The 20,038-nt window shown below is 32.0% G+C and overlaps 1 protein-coding gene across 3 annotated transcripts in view; it reads right to left on the bottom strand.

Moving 5' to 3' along the window:
- The window catches only part of LOC100369974 (phospholipid-transporting ATPase IA-like), a 74,740-nt gene that overhangs the window by 16,385 nt on the left and 38,317 nt on the right, over positions 1-20,038 (bottom strand). For 2 of the 3 annotated variants that reach the window (XR_014929106.1, XM_085498060.1), the window contains exons 10-28: positions 19,789-19,845; positions 19,318-19,420; positions 18,875-19,002; positions 18,501-18,667; positions 17,784-17,850; positions 17,349-17,463; positions 16,798-16,880; positions 16,130-16,179; positions 15,679-15,748; positions 13,945-14,029; positions 13,449-13,501; positions 12,924-13,058; positions 12,646-12,736; positions 11,635-11,789; positions 5,549-5,631; positions 4,933-5,038; positions 3,831-4,019; positions 2,291-2,365; positions 4-126 (exon numbers count right to left, since the gene is read on the bottom strand). Coding sequence is in view for 2 of the 3 variants with exons in the window: in XM_085498060.1 (XP_085354186.1) it covers positions 4-126; positions 2,291-2,365; positions 3,831-4,019; positions 4,933-5,038; positions 5,549-5,631; positions 11,635-11,789; positions 12,646-12,736; positions 12,924-13,058; positions 13,449-13,501; positions 13,945-14,029; positions 15,679-15,748; positions 16,130-16,179; positions 16,798-16,880; positions 17,349-17,463; positions 17,784-17,850; positions 18,501-18,667; positions 18,875-19,002; positions 19,318-19,420; positions 19,789-19,845 (1,935 nt within the window). In the remaining variant the exon portion in view is untranslated. Of the gene's footprint in view, positions 1-3; positions 127-2,112; positions 2,188-2,290; positions 2,366-3,830; positions 4,020-4,932; positions 5,039-5,548; positions 5,632-11,634; positions 11,790-12,645; positions 12,737-12,923; positions 13,059-13,448; positions 13,502-13,944; positions 14,030-15,678; positions 15,749-16,129; positions 16,180-16,797; positions 16,881-17,348; positions 17,464-17,783; positions 17,851-18,500; positions 18,668-18,874; positions 19,003-19,317; positions 19,421-19,788; positions 19,846-20,038 lie in introns of all 3 variants that reach the window. The other variant, XM_085498061.1, reaches the window with a different exon arrangement.

The raw sequence follows: 20,038 nt of genomic DNA, 5'->3' as shown, positions 1-20,038 counted from the left end.
TACCTTTGTATTGAACAACTCTGAGTTCTGAGAAGGTTTATAAAGCTGTGGAAACTGAACAAGACTATGCTCACTGCAGTTTCTATCAAATAAACCTATCACTATTGGAGGTAATGCTGTGAAAAACTGAAGCACATGAAATGATTATTTTAATTATTTCATATTACCGGTAAGGTTAGATATAAAAGCTAAATTTACATAAAGAAAGACACAAGAAGAATTCTCAGTTTCTTCAATATGAACATATGCAACTTGGAACAGTCTTTATAATTTTGTGCTTTGCCTAATAGCAATAGGTCTATACAAAGACATTTGATTAACATTTTGGAAAAAAAAACCATTTAATATAACCGTTACAGTCATCAGAAGTGCTCGAAATTCATAACCAGCATTCATATGTAATGATTTGGTACGCATTATACACTATTTGACAATGATAGACATTCCTAAAATGCAGTTTTATTGATTACCTTACAACAGAACAAGATCTTTGCCAAAATGAAATACGAGATGTGTGTGTGTTGGATTGAAATCACTTTGTGCGATGATTCATCATGTATGCACAGTGAATGATATTAATACATTCTTATCATATTCTCAGCAATAAAAATGCTTATACCGGTATATAACGTTTTTTCAATCAGGGTTCCAACAGTTGATTTTATTTCAAGCTTTCCATGGATGAAGACCAACTCAAAAGAATTGTTGACACAAATATTGAGAAAAGTAAACATCATATCAACACTACACATTTAACGCACAATATTAAAAATAAATTCAACAATATGCCCTGAGGTAAAAAAATATAAACAATTGAAAAGTCATAATCTGTCAGAGTTTTCATCAACAAATTCTTTCTATCGTTGACAATTTTAATTTAGCATTTCATCGTAGCAGTGAATGTTTAACTGGATCTTCAAAGTGACAACGTCATCAAAACTGCATATAATGAGGGGCTCACACATCAGTCAATGTTTACATATTAAAAACGTTTTTAGAGTTTTGCTTGAAATCAGGTGTGCATATCGAGGCAAGTACATTAAAATTATTGTCAAAATTATTTGTCATGCTTAGCCAGAGTTAGAGGTACTGTGTCATGATAAATGTTTACTGCATTTGAATGAACTTAATATAGTGCGCGTACAACCAATCAAAGTACAGACGATAAATGGTAGAATGAGTACATTCTAGTTCTGACAAAAGTGTCGTTTTAGGTCACAAAGTCACCCTCAAATTGTAAAAACAAATTTTGCAGTTTAGCATTTGTCAGACATGATCAAAACCTTGAAAAAGATAAAAACACTGGTTTAAATCTTTGAATACCTGAGTCAAAATGTTATATTACATGCACAAAATAAACTCACATGTAATTGTTCCTACATATCACACTATTTTCTTATGCGAAAATAAAGTATGCAGTATGGAATTTAAAAGGTTTACCCACGCCTTGTTTATCCAGACAACTCACACCAACACCTTAATCTCAACACTTCATGCACATTTATTAGTACAGTTTATCTCAACACTTATATCCACACCTTAATCCAGTTAATCTCAACACTTCACACTCACACCTTAATCTAGTTAATCTCAACACTTCACATCCACACCTTAATCCAGTTAATCTCAACACTACACACCCACACCTTAATCCAGTTAATCTCAACACTACACACCCACACCTTAATCCAGTTAATCTCAACATTTCACACCCACACCTTAATCTAGTTAATCTCAACACTTCACACCCACACCTTAATCTAGTTAATCTCAACACTTCACACCCACACCTTAATCTAGTTAATCTCAACACTTCACATCCACACCTTAATCTAGTTCACTCCAACACCTCATACCCATGCATTAATACTGTTTATATCGACATCTAACACGTACACCTTAGTCCTGTTATCACAACACCTAACGTTCATGCATTAATTGGGTTTATTCTTGCACCAAACATTAACTCACTGCAAAAAAATATAAACAAAATTTTATAATTTACCACCACCAACAAACTATCCCGAGACCTATAACCAAATATAATGACAACAATGCTGAGAAGACAGCGACTACTGAGTATCGCGACGATACCAGCGTTCAGAATCTTACCACGTTATAAAATGCTATAGTCCACGACTCAAATACAGCTTGCCCAGAAAATGCAGTAACAAATTGAAACCAAAACTAGAGAAGTAGAGAAGGTGACAAAAACAAACACAACAACATGTCTATTAAAATGTGAAATGTACATAAACAAGCACATGTCAGCACGTACTTGGACACTTACCACATTGTAGAAGCCAATACACCAACGATCAAACAATATCTGAGCTGAAAACCCGTTAACCCATATGAACCAGAACTAGATAGGTCAAAAATGGAGAATACATGACAAAGAAAGCATGCATGGTTAGACGGGATATGGAACGAGATCTACATAAACAGGCCACAGTAAATAAAATATATGCTGGATGTCACAAAGCTTTTAAAATGAAACATAAACCAAAAGACATGTACTTTAGGTAATAAGAGAAAGATATCAAAATGAGTTGTACCAATATGTTCTAGTAATCAAGAAATGTGAAGGACATCCAACATAAAATTTAATCACAGTGGCTGTAACTTTATGGGGAAATACATTATTTTTATTGTAACTAAAGAAAACCTTATTTCCCCAGTGATGAAATACAAGAATACAATGCAAATCGTACTGTGGTGTACAGTTGCAGAAAATTCATTATCAATTGGCCTCATGTGACATTTTTATTTGCAGATATAGGAATTGCTCTCTAAATAAATCTAGGCACTAATCAGACAGTCATTACATAATTTATAAACATGTCACGATGACACAAAGTTTTTTGCAGACCACTATAAAAGGGGTACAGGAATGCACCAATATGCAAGATGTGTCAAACGAATTGGTCTGCTGCGTCAAACGAATGAGTCTGCTGCGTCAAACGAACGAGTCTGCTGCGTCAAACGAACGAGTCTGCTGCGTTCAAAAGAATGGGTCTTCTGCGTCAAACGGCTGCGCAACTATAATCTTTTTCTGTGACACACTACTGTAAAACCATCTATTTTCACTGGCATTTAATTTTTTTATTTTGAAGTTTTGAGCAATTTCACCAGATTTTATGACTTAGCCAGAACAACAAGTTCTATGTTATTTAACATGGATTAAATTTAGCGAATTTGACTTATCAGTGTAAATAGCAAAATTAAAAACCAGTGAGTAACTGATGTGTTTACAGGATATTGTTCCCACATTGGATGAAACAACGGAAAATGTTTGAATACAATGAAAATAATCTATACCATGTTGACTGTGAATACACCAAAACTGAGAACAAGAAAACTTTTAGAGACGTTTGAGTCAATATTATAGATTATATGTTCTCTATGCTTTTATTAATTACGAGGTCACGCAATCAGGATACCGAAAATGAAAATAAAAATTGTGCCATTTTTTCAAGTGTCCGAAATGTCATGAAAAATGATCAAAATTTGTATTTTTACAGTGGTTGTTATGGTGAGAATATTTATTAATATTTCAAAATTTTGCTTGGAAACATGGGATGATAAGTCATATGTTATTATGATACAAATTCTAACTGTGTGAATACATATCAAAAAATTTACATAATTTAGTGAGATTTCTGGATGTTTCCATTATATACAATAAGAGGTTGACTCCCACAATGCATTGTGTATACATGAAGTAACATGCTCAGTAGTGCAAAATATGAATTAGGCTTGAATTGCCTTAACAGAAAACTTAATTTTATTGTTTTCTGTGTTGGACATATAATAAACAAAGTTTTTACCTCTATGATGTACAATGTAATATTCTTATAGAAGGAATACAGAATAACTTTACTGAGTCTACTATAACTCCAAACACCGTGTACCAGCAATAACTTGATAAGAAAACGGAACTGAGCAATAGAGTAATCCGAGGCACATGAAGCCTGGAGTCCTTCTTGACCACTAATACCCACTCCAACATGAGCAGACTGCAATAAAATACAGTAACAGTAGATATAGATAGCATGGCTGCATTCTGTCAGGATTACCAGCACTGTGCTCCCACATTTTTATTTTTTGGTAAAATTAAAAGTGTGACCTCAAAACAAATTTGACTTGTGTTTTTATTTTACCGATAACTTGCTGGAAGTTACATCATATGGCCTTTTAAGATGTCTCTCCCATTTTTTCCATAGAGGGCATACTTTTATTGAATTGAAGTATGGTTGATGCACTATGATATGTTGATGTGTTAAATTAAGCAATCATGCTTTCATACCACTGTGCAATAATATTATCACGTATCACCTGATATCATATGTTCGTTGACATGAGTGACATCATGGGATAGTATTATCCATGCATTAAAGAAGAATGACTTATGACACCACAAGTATCAGCTGGTTCTATGAATAAGTGATAATCTTTTTATTTATCACAAAACCAACTTCAAGTGCCAGAGACATTTGTAATTTTTACAGAACTATGCAGACAAATTTATACCAATGAAGTGTTATACATAAGAGTTACTGTGAATGAGCCTTTATCGTTATGGTTGCCAGCGGCCATCGGCAAAAATATTACCCTTCCATCAATATTTTCTAGAAAAAACTTTTTGTTGATAACAGTCCAAGTTAGTCTCATTGCAACATTTGAATGTCTGTTCTTATCCAGTCTGAAATTATTGTATTGTTACAATAATTAAGGTATCACCACCATTGCACTGTTTGAACACAGTTTAACATGAATATGGAGGTTTACCACACTATGTCAGTCAGTCATATTTCATACTAAATGTCACTTCTGTGACAATGACGTCCACCATGGTCATGTGACAATGCATGATAACCACTCATTGAGTCTGGTAAAATGATGAATACATAAGTCAAAGTAATTTAATACCTGAATCATGCCAACATCATTAGCACCATCTCCTATGGCAAGTGTAATGGCATTACAACTCTTTTTGACCATCTCAACAATTTCTGACTTCTGTAAAGGTGACACCCTAGGTTGGTGAAAAAAAATCAATATTAGCACATAGTGACACCCTAGGTATAAAGGAAAAATCATGATCAGCATGTAGTGATCATTTGATGCACTATGCACTTGTAGCAGGTCGCTGTTCTTCAGACATCACACCAAATTATACGCTTGAAATAAATGTGACTGTGAACTTGAAGCTAATATGAGCAACAGTTACAAATGACATCACAAAGCATTTCTGGATGCTAAAAATTATCCATGAAGACTTTAGACAAACACAAATATTTATGGTTGACTTGTCAGTGACGTTGAAATATTCGTTCCATAATTGATGTCAAATGAAAACCACACCGATTTTTGAAGGGCCATTCTCGTCTTTACACATTGCATACTTTGACCTGTATTATATGCTGTTCAGTATTTCAGTATAGTTTATGTCATTATTATTAAATCAACAAAATGCTATTACTTATGAAGAAATCAAATAAACTATGAATTCCTATTACAAATGATTTCTTGCATCGTCACTTACCTGCAGCAAATTACAGCCTTACATGACACAGCCAAATCTAGGAAGTCTTTTCTCAGCTCAAAAGAGAGGGCATACTTTAAAGACTATAAGAACAAAATAAATCCCATTAAAATACTGGACAGTCGCAAATTAACACAAATGTAATGTAATAACATTTGACTCTATAGTGTGTTCAATGCACACATACAAATAATAACATTTGACTCTATAGTGTGTTCAATGCACACATACAAATAATAACATTTGACTCTATAGTGTGTTCAATGCACACATACAAATAATAACATTTGACTCTATAGTGTGTTCAATGCACACATACAAATAATAACATTTGACTCTATAGTGTGTTCAATGCACACATACAAATAATAACATTTGACTCTATAGTGTGTTCAATGCACACATACAAATAATAACATTTGACTCTATAGTGTGTTCAATGCACACATACAAATAATAACATTTGACTCTATAGTGTGTTCAATGCACACATACAAATAATAACATTTGACACTATAGTGTGTTCAATGCACACATACAAATAATAACATTTGACTCTATAGTGTGTTCAATGCACACATACAAATAATAACATTTGACACTATAGTGTGTTCAATGCACACATACAAATAATAACATTTGACTCTATAGTGTGTTCAATGCACACATACAAATAATAACATTTGACTCTATAGTGTGTTCAATGCACACATACAAATAATAACATTTGACTCTATAGTGTGTTCAATGCACACATACAAATAATAACATTTGACTCTATAGTGTGTTCAATGCACACATACAAATAATAACATTTGACTCTATAGTGTGTTCAATGCACACATACAAATAATAACATTTGACTCTATAGTGTGTTCAATGCACACATACAAATAATAACATTTGACTCTATAGTGTGTTCAATGCACACATACAAATAATAACATTTGACTCTATAGTGTGTTCAATGCACACATACAAATAATAACATTTGACTCTATAGTGTGTTCAATGCACACATACAAATAATAACATTTGACTCTATAGTGTGTTCAATGCACACATACAAATAATAACATTTGACTCTATAGTGTGTTCAATGCACACATACAAATAATAACATTTGACTCTATAGTGTGTTCAATGCACACATACAAATAATAACATTTGACTCTATAGTGTGTTCAATGCACACATACAAATAATAACATTTGACTCTATAGTGTGTTCAATGCACACATACAAATAATAACATTTGACTCTATAGTGTGTTCAATGCACACATACAAATAATAACATTTGACTCTATAGTGTGTTCAATGCACACATACAAATAATAACATTTGACTCTATAGTGTGTTCAATGCACACATACAAATAATAACATTTGACTCTATAGTGTGTTCAATGCACACATACAAATAATAACATTTGACTCTATAGTGTGTTCAATGCACACATACAAATAATAACATTTGACTCTATAGTGTGTTCAATGCACACATACAAATAATAACATTTGACTCTATAGTGTGTTCAATGCACACATACAAATAATAACATTTGACTCTATAGTGTGTTCAATGCACACATACAAATAATAACATTTGACTCTATAGTGTGTTCAATGCACACATACAAATAATAACATTTGACTCTATAGTGTGTTCAATGCACACATACAAATAATAACATTTGACTCTATAGTGTGTTCAATGCACACATACAAATAATAACATTTGACTCTATAGTGTGTTCAATGCACACATACAAATAATAACATTTGACTCTATAGTGTGTTCAATGCACACATACAAATAATAACATTTGACTCTATAGTGTGTTCAATGCACACATACAAATAATAACATTTGACTCTATAGTGTGTTCAATGCACACATACAAATAATAACATTTGACTCTATAGTGTGTTCAATGCACACATACAAATAATAACATTTGACTCTATAGTGTGTTCAATGCACACATACAAATAATAACATTTGACTCTATAGTGTGTTCAATGCACACATACAAATAATAACATTTGACTCTATAGTGTGTTCAATGCACACATACAAATAATAACATTTGACTCTATAGTGTGTTCAATGCACACATACAAATAATAACATTTGACTCTATAGTGTGTTCAATGCACACATACAAATAATAACATTTGACTCTATAGTGTGTTCAATGCACACATACAAATAATAACATTTGACTCTATAGTGTGTTCAATGCACACATACAAATAATAACATTTGACTCTATAGTGTGTTCAATGCACACATACAAATAATAACATTTGACTCTATAGTGTGTTCAATGCACACATACAAATAATAACATTTGACTCTATAGTGTGTTCAATGCACACATACAAATAATAACATTTGACTCTATAGTGTGTTCAATGCACACATACAAATAATAACATTTGACTCTATAGTGTGTTCAATGCACACATACAAATAATAACATTTGACTCTATAGTGTGTTCAATGCACACATACAAATAATAACATTTGACTCTATAGTGTGTTCAATGCACACATACAAATAATAACATTTGACACTATAGTGTGTTCAATGCACACATACAAATAATAACATTTGACTCTATAGTGTGTTCAATGCACACATACAAATAATAACATTTGACACTATAGTGTGTTCAATGCACACATACAAATAATAACATTTGACTCTATAGTGTGTTCAATGCACACATACAAATAATAACATTTGACTCTATAGTGTGTTCAATGCACACATACAAATAATAACATTTGACTCTATAGTGTGTTCAATGCACACATACAAATAATAACATTTGACTCTATAGTGTGTTCAATGCACACATACAAATAATAACATTTGACTCTATAGTGTGTTCAATGCACACATACAAATAATAACATTTGACTCTATAGTGTGTTCAATGCACACATACAAATAATAACATTTGACACTATAGTGTGTTCAATGCACACATACAAATAATAACATTTGACTCTATAGTGTGTTCAATGCACACATACAAATAATAACATTTGACACTATAGTGTGTTCAATGCACACATACAAATAATAACATTTGACTCTATAGTGTGTTCAATGCACACATACAAATAATAACATTTGACACTATAGTGTGTTCAATGCACACATACAAATAATAACATTTGACTCTATAGTGTGTTCAATGCACACATACAAATAATAACATTTGACACTATAGTGTGTTCAATGCACACATACAAATAATAACATTTGACTCTATAGTGTGTTCAATGCACACATACAAATAATAACATTTGACTCTATAGTGTGTTCAATGCACACATACAAATAATAACATTTGACACTATAGTGTGTTCAATGCACACATACAAATAATAACATTTGACTCTATAGTGTGTTCAATGCACACATACAAATAATAACATTTGACTCTATAGTGTGTTCAATGCACACATACAAATAATAACATTTGACTCTATAGTGTGTTCAATGCACACATACAAATAATAACATTTGACACTATAGTGTGTTCAATGCACACATACAAATAATAACATTTGACTCTATAGTGTGTTCAATGCACACATACAAATAATAACATTTGACTCTATAGTGTGTTCAATGCACACATACAAATAATAACATTTGACTCTATAGTGTGTTCAATGCACACATACAAATAATAACATTTGACTCTATAGTGTGTTCAATGCACACATACAAATAATAACATTTGACTCTATAGTGTGTTCAATGCACACATACAAATAATAACATTTGACTCTATAGTGTGTTCAATGCACACATACAAATAATAACATTTGACTCTATAGTGTGTTCAATGCACACATACAAATAATAACATTTGACTCTATAGTGTGTTCAATGCACACATACAAATAATAACATTTGACTCTATAGTGTGTTCAATGCACACATACAAATAATAACATTTGACTCTATAGTGTGTTCAATGCACATATACAAATAATAACATTTGACTCTATAGTGTGTTCAATGCACACATACAAATAATAACATTTGACTCTATAGTGTGTTCAATGCACACATACAAATAATAACATTTGACTCTATAGTGTGTTCAATGCACATATACAAATAATAACATTTGACTCTATAGTGTGTTCAATGCACACATACAAATAATAACATTTGACTCTATAGTGTGTTCAATGCACACATACAAATAATAACATTTGACTCTATAGTGTGTTCAATGCACACATACAAATAATAACATTTGACTCTATAGTGTGTTCAATGCACACATACAAATAATAACATTTGACTCTATAGTGTGTTCAATGCACATATACAAATAATAACATTTGACTCTATAGTGTGTTCAATGCACACATACAAATAATAACATTTGACTCTATAGTGTGTTCAATGCACATATACAAATAATAACATTTGACTCTATAGTGTGTTCAATGCACACATACAAATAATAACATTTGACTCTATAGTGTGTTCAATGCACACATACAAATAATAACATTTGACTCTATAGTGTGTTCAATGCACATATACAAATAATAACATTTGACTCTATAGTGTGTTCAATGCACACATACAAATAATAACATTTGACTCTATAGTGTGTTCAATGCACACATACAAATAATAACATTTGACTCTATAGTGTGTTCAATGCACATATACAAATAATAACATTTGACTCTATAGTGTGTTCAATGCACACATACAAATAATAACATTTGACTCTATAGTGTGTTCAATGCACATATACAAATAATAACATTTGACTCTATAGTGTGTTCAATGCACACATACAAATAATAACATTTGACTCTATAGTGTGTTCAATGCACACATACAAATAATAACATTTGACTCTATAGTGTGTTCAATGCACATATACAAATAATAACATTTGACTCTATAGTGTGTTCAATGCACACATACAAATAATAACATTTGACTCTATAGTGTGTTCAATGCACACATACAAATAATAACATTTGACTCTATAGTGTGTTCAATGCACACATACAAATAATAACATTTGACTCTATAGTGTGTTCAATGCACATATACAAATAATAACATTTGACTCTATAGTGTGTTCAATGCACACATACAAATAATAACATTTGACTCTATAGTGTGTTCAATGCACACATACAAATAATAACATTTGACTCTATAGTGTGTTCAATGCACACATACAAATAATAACATTTGACTCTATAGTGTGTTCAATGCACATATACAAATAATAACATTTGACTCTATAGTGTGTTCAATGCACACATACAAATAATAACATTTGACTCTATAGTGTGTTCAATGCACACATACAAATAATAACATTTGACTCTATAGTGTGTTCAATGCACACATACAAATAATAACATTTGACTCTATAGTGTGTTCAATGCACACATACAAATAATAACATTTGACTCTATAGTGTGTTCAATGCACACATACAAATAATAACAATTTTATTTTAAAAGAGAAAATGTTCACAATTTAATTTAGACGAGAAATTTCAAAGACAGTTGTGAAACTTAGTTGAGAGAAACGGTTTAAATCTGTGAAATGGTGAACACTTTTAGCGATGAAAAGTCAATGGTTTATAGTAATTTTTTCTCTCACCTCAAATTATTACAAATGAGAATGTATAACATCATGCTACTATGAGATATAGATCTCAATACAAAGTCACATAAAATATGCGATGAGATATACAAATAAATTAGACTGTAAAAACTGATCAAGTTTTGTCTTTGGTTGTATTTCCAGTAGTAGTCTTGCTTATTCACAAAAAATATATTTAATGTGTTTTGTGTGTTTCAATAAGGTAATAATCTTGATTCATTTCTGCTTACTCGATCAAACCTTTCAATGTGTTCACAGTGTTCTATGTCTCTATTTAGTGTGAAATTTGTTCAATTAACGCAAGATCTTCATCGTATACAACTAAACATAAATATCTAGACTGCATATCCTCAACATAAAATCCTTGGTCAAACCTAAAATATGAATTTAGACTGATCACTCACCCGTCCATCTATAATCAGACCAACACAATTTTCTTTACCAATCTGATCACCAAATGTGTTGACATGGCGGAGTAGTGTCTCACGTGTCTCATCAAGAGTCTCTTCATTTATGATAATCAATGGCATTCCCTCTTGCAGTAATTTGCAAGAATATCCTATAAACATAGCAGAACAACTGAAACCTTGCCTTATCACATAATAATTTCTGGTAAGCGATACCAAAGCACACAGAATTTTGTTTATAAATATTTAGAGCAAAATCAACCAATTTAATGATCGATTATTGTGAAATAATTTAAAGGGCGATAGTTGTGTTTTTTTACATGCATTGTACCAGATTCTGCCGTAAATTTGCCTTGGGCCGTTAAATGGAAGTTTTTTGGCAGTTTTTTTAATCTTTTCTGATGCCTAAATGTTTCACCATAGTCATTGACGCCTATTCGAGAGTATCATGTTTATTGCGACTAGCGTGAATTGGTAAGCTTCGTTTCGGCAATGAGCTGTTATCACTTTAAACAATGTTAAATTATTCTTCAAATGCTCAGTTTATCTTTTGGAAACAACTATTTTCTTTATTTAAAAAGTTGGCATCATCCATCGTTTTCATTAGTTAATTATCGATTTGACCTTACAGGTCAAAGAACATCGTTCCAAGTCAAAACATGGTGGATGATCATTTCTACAGCATTGAGCATTGAAAGCGCGACTGGAATTCATTCGCTTACGATGATATAAGTTGAAATTTATTTGCAATTCATAACAATTCAACAAATTTTTGCACATTATTATAAGAATTACTAGGAATAATCGACTATTGTGAAATGCAGCATTACTAAGCAATGCAAATATATGTCCCAAAAAATATTTGATGATCATTTTTTGAAATTTTGAACCCCAAATAAGGGCCAACCAGCCGCGAAATCGTCCAGGGCGATTTTTCGGATGGGCGAAATTACAGCAGAATATATATGATATATGTCAATATGAGACCCATATACTCTGTATACTCACCAATATTGACAGCGGTTTCCTGTTTATCTCCTGTTAACACCCAGATTTTAATATCAGCTCTCGACAGTGTATCAATGGTTTCAGGCACACCCTGAATGGACAAAAACATTACAAATGTAGCAATGAAAAGATATTTTTTATGGTCTCAAATATAGTGAATTAAACACGTGATAGAATACATTTTTGAATATCATTAATAACAGCTTACTTTATAAATTGTTTCATGATAAGAAGTAATTTTCAACCGATTACTTTTACGAAAATATTATAAAACTAACCCATTGCAACTTGTCCTCAATGGCTGTTGCTCCTACAAGATGTAAATCTTTCTCAATCAGCTCTGCAGCCTCCTCTAACTTGGTATCCCGAAAGTGTATAGAAGTGCTAGCTTTGTAATATACCTCACTCCATTCCTGCAGAAAAACATAGTGAAACTAGCTAAGCCTTGCCTATATGAGACTGTTAAAATCCACATTTTATATTACACTGGAGCAGTATGTGTGTTTCTATCAATATTGTCCCCAGAAATATGTAAATTAGATAGTAACCTATTAAATTCATTACCATCTTATTAACATAAAAAAAATGTCATTGGTTGAAAATAATACTGGTCTTTTATATCAACCAAAAATAAGACTTGATATCAACCAGTATGAGACTTACAGTAAAAGTATAGAACACAATTCAGGTAAAATGAACAAATATGGCTTTGACAGCCAACAATCAAATTTTAAAACAAATATCTGACCAAAAAAAGCAAGTCAGAGACACTGAAGGAAAATTACATGTGACAATAGAATTACCTCATATTCCCGTTTACTGATTTCTCGGTATGCCAAACACAATGTTCGCAAACCTAGAATGAAAGCAGACATGGGAAGGCGAGTATGGAACCCAAGAACTATATAGTACTTTAAACACATTAAATATTCACTGGGTTTTAATTTTTAATTTAATCAATAACATATGTAAATAACAATGAATTTAAAACTCAGAATTCAAAATAGTGAAATTAAATTCCAGTGAAAATTAATTCACTTGCATAAGACGCTGCAGTAAGGGTTTGGTTTATTTCAGCACAGCATCATGCTTCTGTTGCTGACCAATAATTCATTTTATTGTCGCTGAAACTTTTATTCCTATCAGCACAGTTTTTTCATCAATATTATATAACACTTATATACAGAGACTTTAGGTTTAATTTTTGACATACTTTGCATGTGGTCGAATAGCAGTAAATAAATTATGAACCATATTAATCAGCAAGTTCCTGTAATGATTAATTGATGTCAGTCTTACCTTCAGAGGCGAACTCAGACAAATGATGTAACGTTATATCTTGATATAGTTGACCTTCGGCTAAACGTTCATATATCACACTATCCTGCAATATGAAATAAACATGGTTACCATATTGACTGCATTAGAAGCACATAGTAGACAAAAATGGCATTTAAAACATATTTTGACATTAGACACACCTCTGTGATTTAGTAAATGCATGTGTTAATAATAGAGTTAATATGGTATGTTGAACATATACATTGTACACTCTATACTTCATTCTCTTTTGAAATTGTTTGTGTTCAGGAGATTGGCTTGTTGAGATTGAAAGAGTCGAAGTGATAAACAAACATCCCTGGCAATGTTTCTAGGAATACTGCAATGTTGCAAGGAAGATTGATAGGAAGAAAGTGTTTATTTTGGCATCCACTGTAAATCAAGCAGCTTTATGTAATTTTTTAAACTTAGCTTTCTCTTTTAATTGTATCTGAAACAAGCTTTTGTACTAATCTACATTGCGCAACTAATTAGGTCACAGATACAACTAATAATCTTGTTTAATACTTAAAGTATTTTACAGTATAACAAGTCATTGAAAATGACACAGTCCGTGTTAAGTTCTCTTTGTGCTCGTCATATTAAAGCGGAGGGGTTGTCGTGAGCGTGTCCTTGAAACTTGAGTTCCAAGTGGCGTATACAACAGTTTATTAACATCAAAACACGTGTTCCGTGTAGTAGTAATATGGCCAAAATAAAAACAGCCGTTATTCAGCCATCTTTGATCTGATTATGAAACACACTGATATGTACGATGTATGTGCCAAATATGAATGAAAATGGTACATAAATTGTGGAAATATAGTAGTAAGGCCAAAAAGTCAGACGGCTGTCAATCGGCCATCCTTGACCAGATTTTGAAACAAATTGTCATGGACATGCATCCTAACATGTATAATCTATGTACCAAGTTTTAATGACAACTGACAAAGCATGTCCAAAATACAACATTTTCAAAAAACATGATGGCTGCCAGACGGCTATTTTGAATCGAATCACTAAGCACTGCATGTGCATATGTCCCACATAAGGTACTAGGCACATGCAAAGAATGAACGGAATCGGTCCACAGAATTCTGAAATATGACGTTGGATAGACTGACGCACAGACAGACGGTCGGATGGACAAACTCAGGAACTCACGGACGGTCTGGGACATGTATCATAACATGTATGATCTATGTACTAAATTTGAATGAAAACTGACAAAGCATGTCCAAAATACGACATTTTCAAAAAACAAGATGGCTGCCAGTCGGCCATTTTGAATCGAATTGCTAAATCACTGCATGTGCATATGTCCCACATAAAGTACTAGGCACATGCAAAGAATGAACGGAATCGGTCAAAGGGATTCTGAGATATGACTCCGGACGGACGCACTGACACCGAATTATAAGTCCCCGTTTTTGGACTTCGTCCGAACGGGGACTGATAACATCAGCCAAGTCTCATTTTTGTTTTTATTTATGGCAGCCTCCAGAAATGGTTTTGATATGCTGACTATGATATGCCCACCATTAGTATTTAGAACACTACCTGCCTTGTGGTAGATTCAGCACTATAGAAGGGCATTGATACGTAGATGATACACCCTACCATATATCCAACTACTATTCATTAGTCTTGCATTGCATTGTATTCCTTCATACTACAATAAGGTCATACTATTATAACAAACATATTACTTACAGCTCCTTTGCAATATAAAAGTATTTTTCCTTCCACATTACGAACTATAACGGACATCCTTTTACGAGTACTACAAAGAAATGTAAAGAAATAAAATATCAGTTATTTTATGACGAGAATTCAAGATTTAATCAAACGCAGCACAGACACAATAATATCACTCTTCTATAAATAGAGCAATTAATGAATGAAAACAGCTGGCATGCTACGAAAGGTAGTTAAAAAGATGGATCTTGATTTGTCAACACTTTTTTTAAATCTATTTCGCACACATCAGTTAAAAATGGGCATAATTTGTTTTTCAGAAATCATAATTATCAAATATCATTTAAGCATCAACTTTGGAAAAGAAATTGAACAAAAACCATCTTTTTCTTTTTTTTAAGGCCACATATTTCAAAAAGTAAAAGAACAGACTCATAATATTGAAATGTAAATCAGTGACAAATACCTGGAGAACTCTAACACGCTCAATACATCATATTTTACGACTTGACCCATCTAGAGATAGTAAACAAATATTAAGTTACAAAAGAATTTATCATAAAATCAATATAATTTGTATTATTGTAAAAACTGAACTACAATTAATGATGGTTACAATGTACATACATAGTAATAACATAACACGGCATACTGCAAATACTAATTGATTCAACCTTTTTCACCCCAAGAATTTCTCAACAACATCTGATATGATCTGTCACTATTTCAATTAGTCCAAATGTCAGTTTACAAGTCTGATTAATCTTATGCTATCAGATATCTGAAGAAAATAATCTGATGACAACATTAGTTCAGACTGTACATCTTTCTATAGCACCATCAGATTCATTTTATGGAAATCAACAGGTCCACATTTGTTTCCTGAATATGGTTTTAAGGAATTTTAGCAGTTTTGGTTTTGAAACAAGTGTAAGTTTACAATACGACTATGACAAAGAGTCTGTCTTAGTTCATCCAAAGACAGAAATGGTTCAACTAATCCATTTATTTTTTCAACAATATGCAAATTTTTTTTAATTTTGAATGAAATTGGCATAATTTTAAGCAAAATATGCAGATTTATTTTATGAAAGGTGACTACTGGATTATATATCAAGTTACTGATATACTCACCTCTTCAATAATGATATACTCTGGTGTTCGCACATTGAAAACAAATCCAAGACCTTTAGCTCCTTTCACAAGAGCAGCTTCATCTAAAAACAAAACATATAGTTTGAATTAAAAATATGACAAGAACAAGAAAAATATGTCAACGTAGTCGCTGCTTTCGAGCTTAAGTGAACACTTATCAACTGAACAAGATGTTTTGAACACTCTTCTGATGATTTACATAAAGTATTTGACTATTGTCATGGAAACTGAAAATTTTTGCATAATGATATTTTATCTTAAATAGTGCAGATCGTCATGCTGTATCATGTTCAATATAGGTTCCATCTGACATTTTGTCTATGAAATACATACTGCCCTTTATTGAGTTTTTGGTTTATAATTTAGTTGCAGTGGTTATACCATATCACTATGTATTATTAGAAATTCAAATATCCGAAAGCAAACCATGAGTCCTGAACACTCAGTACTCGGGTAGACATGAATATTATTGTTGTTTTGCTCTGAAAGACAACATTGTATGTACTGGGACAAAATGCAGCTACATATACCTGGAGATGCTGACTGATAGTGAACTATGTCTGGATCGTTTCGATCTTTTTCAGGAACCACAGTGTGACACACAGACATCAGTGTCAGAAAGTTGTAGATATCAGAAGCAGTTTCCTGAGAAGATAAAAACAATACAAAAATTAGAACACAGATAATTAGCCCAAATTATTAAAATTAAAGAGCTTCTTAACCTTTAATCGTAACACCAAAGTATACTTTTGTGACCTGACCTTTTGCTGCTTTGCAATTATTTCTTTTTGGTTCAGTGAAATATGTGAATAAAAATGTTAAATATTGCAGCAACAATTTTGCTTAAAAATCTATGGTATTCCAAGAGTTTTGTATGAAAACATTGCCACTTCAATCTTTCTGCCATCACAACTAAACCTCCCTAACCAAAATCTTATTTCAACAGCCACTAACAATACACTTACATGACTTCGGTGCAAGTTTTCCACAAGTCTTGGATCATTGAATAATTCTTCTTTCTCATCATCACTTCTGCACAGAGAAAAAAAAATATAGTCAAATGAGTGATGCCTTAGAAGATTGTTTCAATCTAGACTACTAGTGTCAATGAAAAAAGTTAAATGACACTGTAATCGATTCAAAATTAGGTTAGTCATTGACATGTGCAACAGTAACGGAAATTGTAAATCAGAACCTTCTGTCTATGCACGACCGTGGAGAAGTTCTAGAATGGCAGAAATAATTGAATTTGATAATTTATTTAAATGGAATCACAGACAAATATATCTGCGCCTAATATGTGTGAAGATTTTGACATATTGGTTAAGACATGTCAGAGATATGGTACTTTGTTAAAAGAAAATGGTCGCCAGTCAGCCATTTTGAATCTGATCCGCAAAGAGAAGTAATGCAGTTCTGGAAGGGCAGAATTTTTTGATGAATTTTCACAACTAAAATGGTTGTCTAAATGATTGAACATGCCTATATATATCTCAATAAGTATGATGTATGTGTGAGGTTTGAACGTTGTCACTCAAGATAGCTTGCAAACAGATTTAGAAATTCTCATTGATAGTATATTCTAGCAAACAACACAAACACATTTGAGTGTACATGATGTCATCAATTTTATTATTCAATAATTAATATTTGCATGGATGTAAGGTCAAGATTAGACTTACCCATAAGCAATACCCGCAATAGAGCATTTCTTGAACGCCATCACATTCCTTGTTAACGTGCCCGTCTTATCAGAAAAGATATATTTGACTTGACCGAGTTCCTCATTTAGATTGGATGTCCTTGCCATGGCTGGTGTGTTACTATCTACATGGTACATGTCAATATCCTGTGTAATGTCAAATATAAATTTAAATTCAAGTGCCGATGTTTTTTTACAGAGATTTTCAAAGTTTGTGTTGCCATAAAAACAAAAATTGCAGCCAAATGTAGTAATCCAGATCAAGAGAGAATACTTATTAAATGAAAAATGCCTGTATAAACTTGACAACTTTGAAATGATCACCCAGCCAATGAAAAACGCCTGCATACTCACCCAGCCAATGAAAAACGCCTGTATAAACTTGACAACTTCCAGTGTGACTGGCAAACTAATAGGTATCAAATTATTGTACAGGATTATAAACGTCATGAAAGTCAAAAAGAAATTACTGTTCTCTTGCTCTGTAAAAATAAATAAAAAGTAAGTTATTGCACAATGTCATGTAACCATGGTGATTTAAATAAAGTACACAATACTAATTTTACTAAAAGACTGGATTAAGTTTCTCACAACTGATCCCCTGTGCAAATAATTGATACAAAGTATCTATCATCTGAAGTGTCTGAAGAATAAATTCAACAAAATCAGAAAATGTACTTCAAGCGATAAAAAAAATGTATCTACACAATTTTGTTAGTATTCATTTCCTTCAACATGATTTTATTGGAACACCTGGTAGATGATCTTGTAAAGTAAAATATTTTTGATATTCTTACCTGGTAAGTACCAGTGATCATCTCTATGATTGTTATCCCATAACTCAGACGCAATTGCACTTAGCAACGCCAAAGATAATAGTAATATCAGCATAAGTAAAATCTAAAAGAAATACAAATATCAATGATATCAAAAAGATCAAATACCTGAACTTTATTATGTTAATACAATAAGTACAAATAATACCTATTATTATTATTATTATTATTAATAATTATTGATAATGCATGCAGCACACACTAAAATCAAGCATGGGTGAAATTTCTTAATTGTCTATAATATCAAAAAGTTTGATGAAAATCACAACTAAATTACTACACAAGAAAAGTTAACCGTGAATACAGTGAGACAACACTAGCAGTTAAGTTAACACCATTTTCTTTCTTTTTTATTCAGGAAAACTGAACAGTGAATTGTGAAGCAAAGTAGCAGATAGACACGTGTACAGTACCACAGTGTGTAAGACGTACCTGTGAATTGGTCATAACTTCCATGCTAGATCTTTTCAAAGGAGCAGCTGTAGAGTTCTACAAACATAATATTTCAGGGATTACTGATATATACAATAGATAAGAGTAGAGTACATAGGTAATATTTCAGGGATTACTGATATATACAATAGATAAGAGTAGAGTACATGATATTTCAGGGATTACTGATATATACAATAGATAAGAGTAGAGTACATATGGACATAAAAATGATATTTCAGGGATTACT

Source organism: Saccoglossus kowalevskii, chromosome 4 (assembly GCF_978046115.1).
Source record: "Saccoglossus kowalevskii chromosome 4, keSacKowa6.1, whole genome shotgun sequence".
Lineage (NCBI taxonomy): Eukaryota > Metazoa > Hemichordata > Enteropneusta > Harrimaniidae > Saccoglossus > Saccoglossus kowalevskii.
The sequence above is the reverse complement of the archived record's forward strand: the minus strand, read 5'-3'. Positions and strand labels throughout refer to the sequence as shown.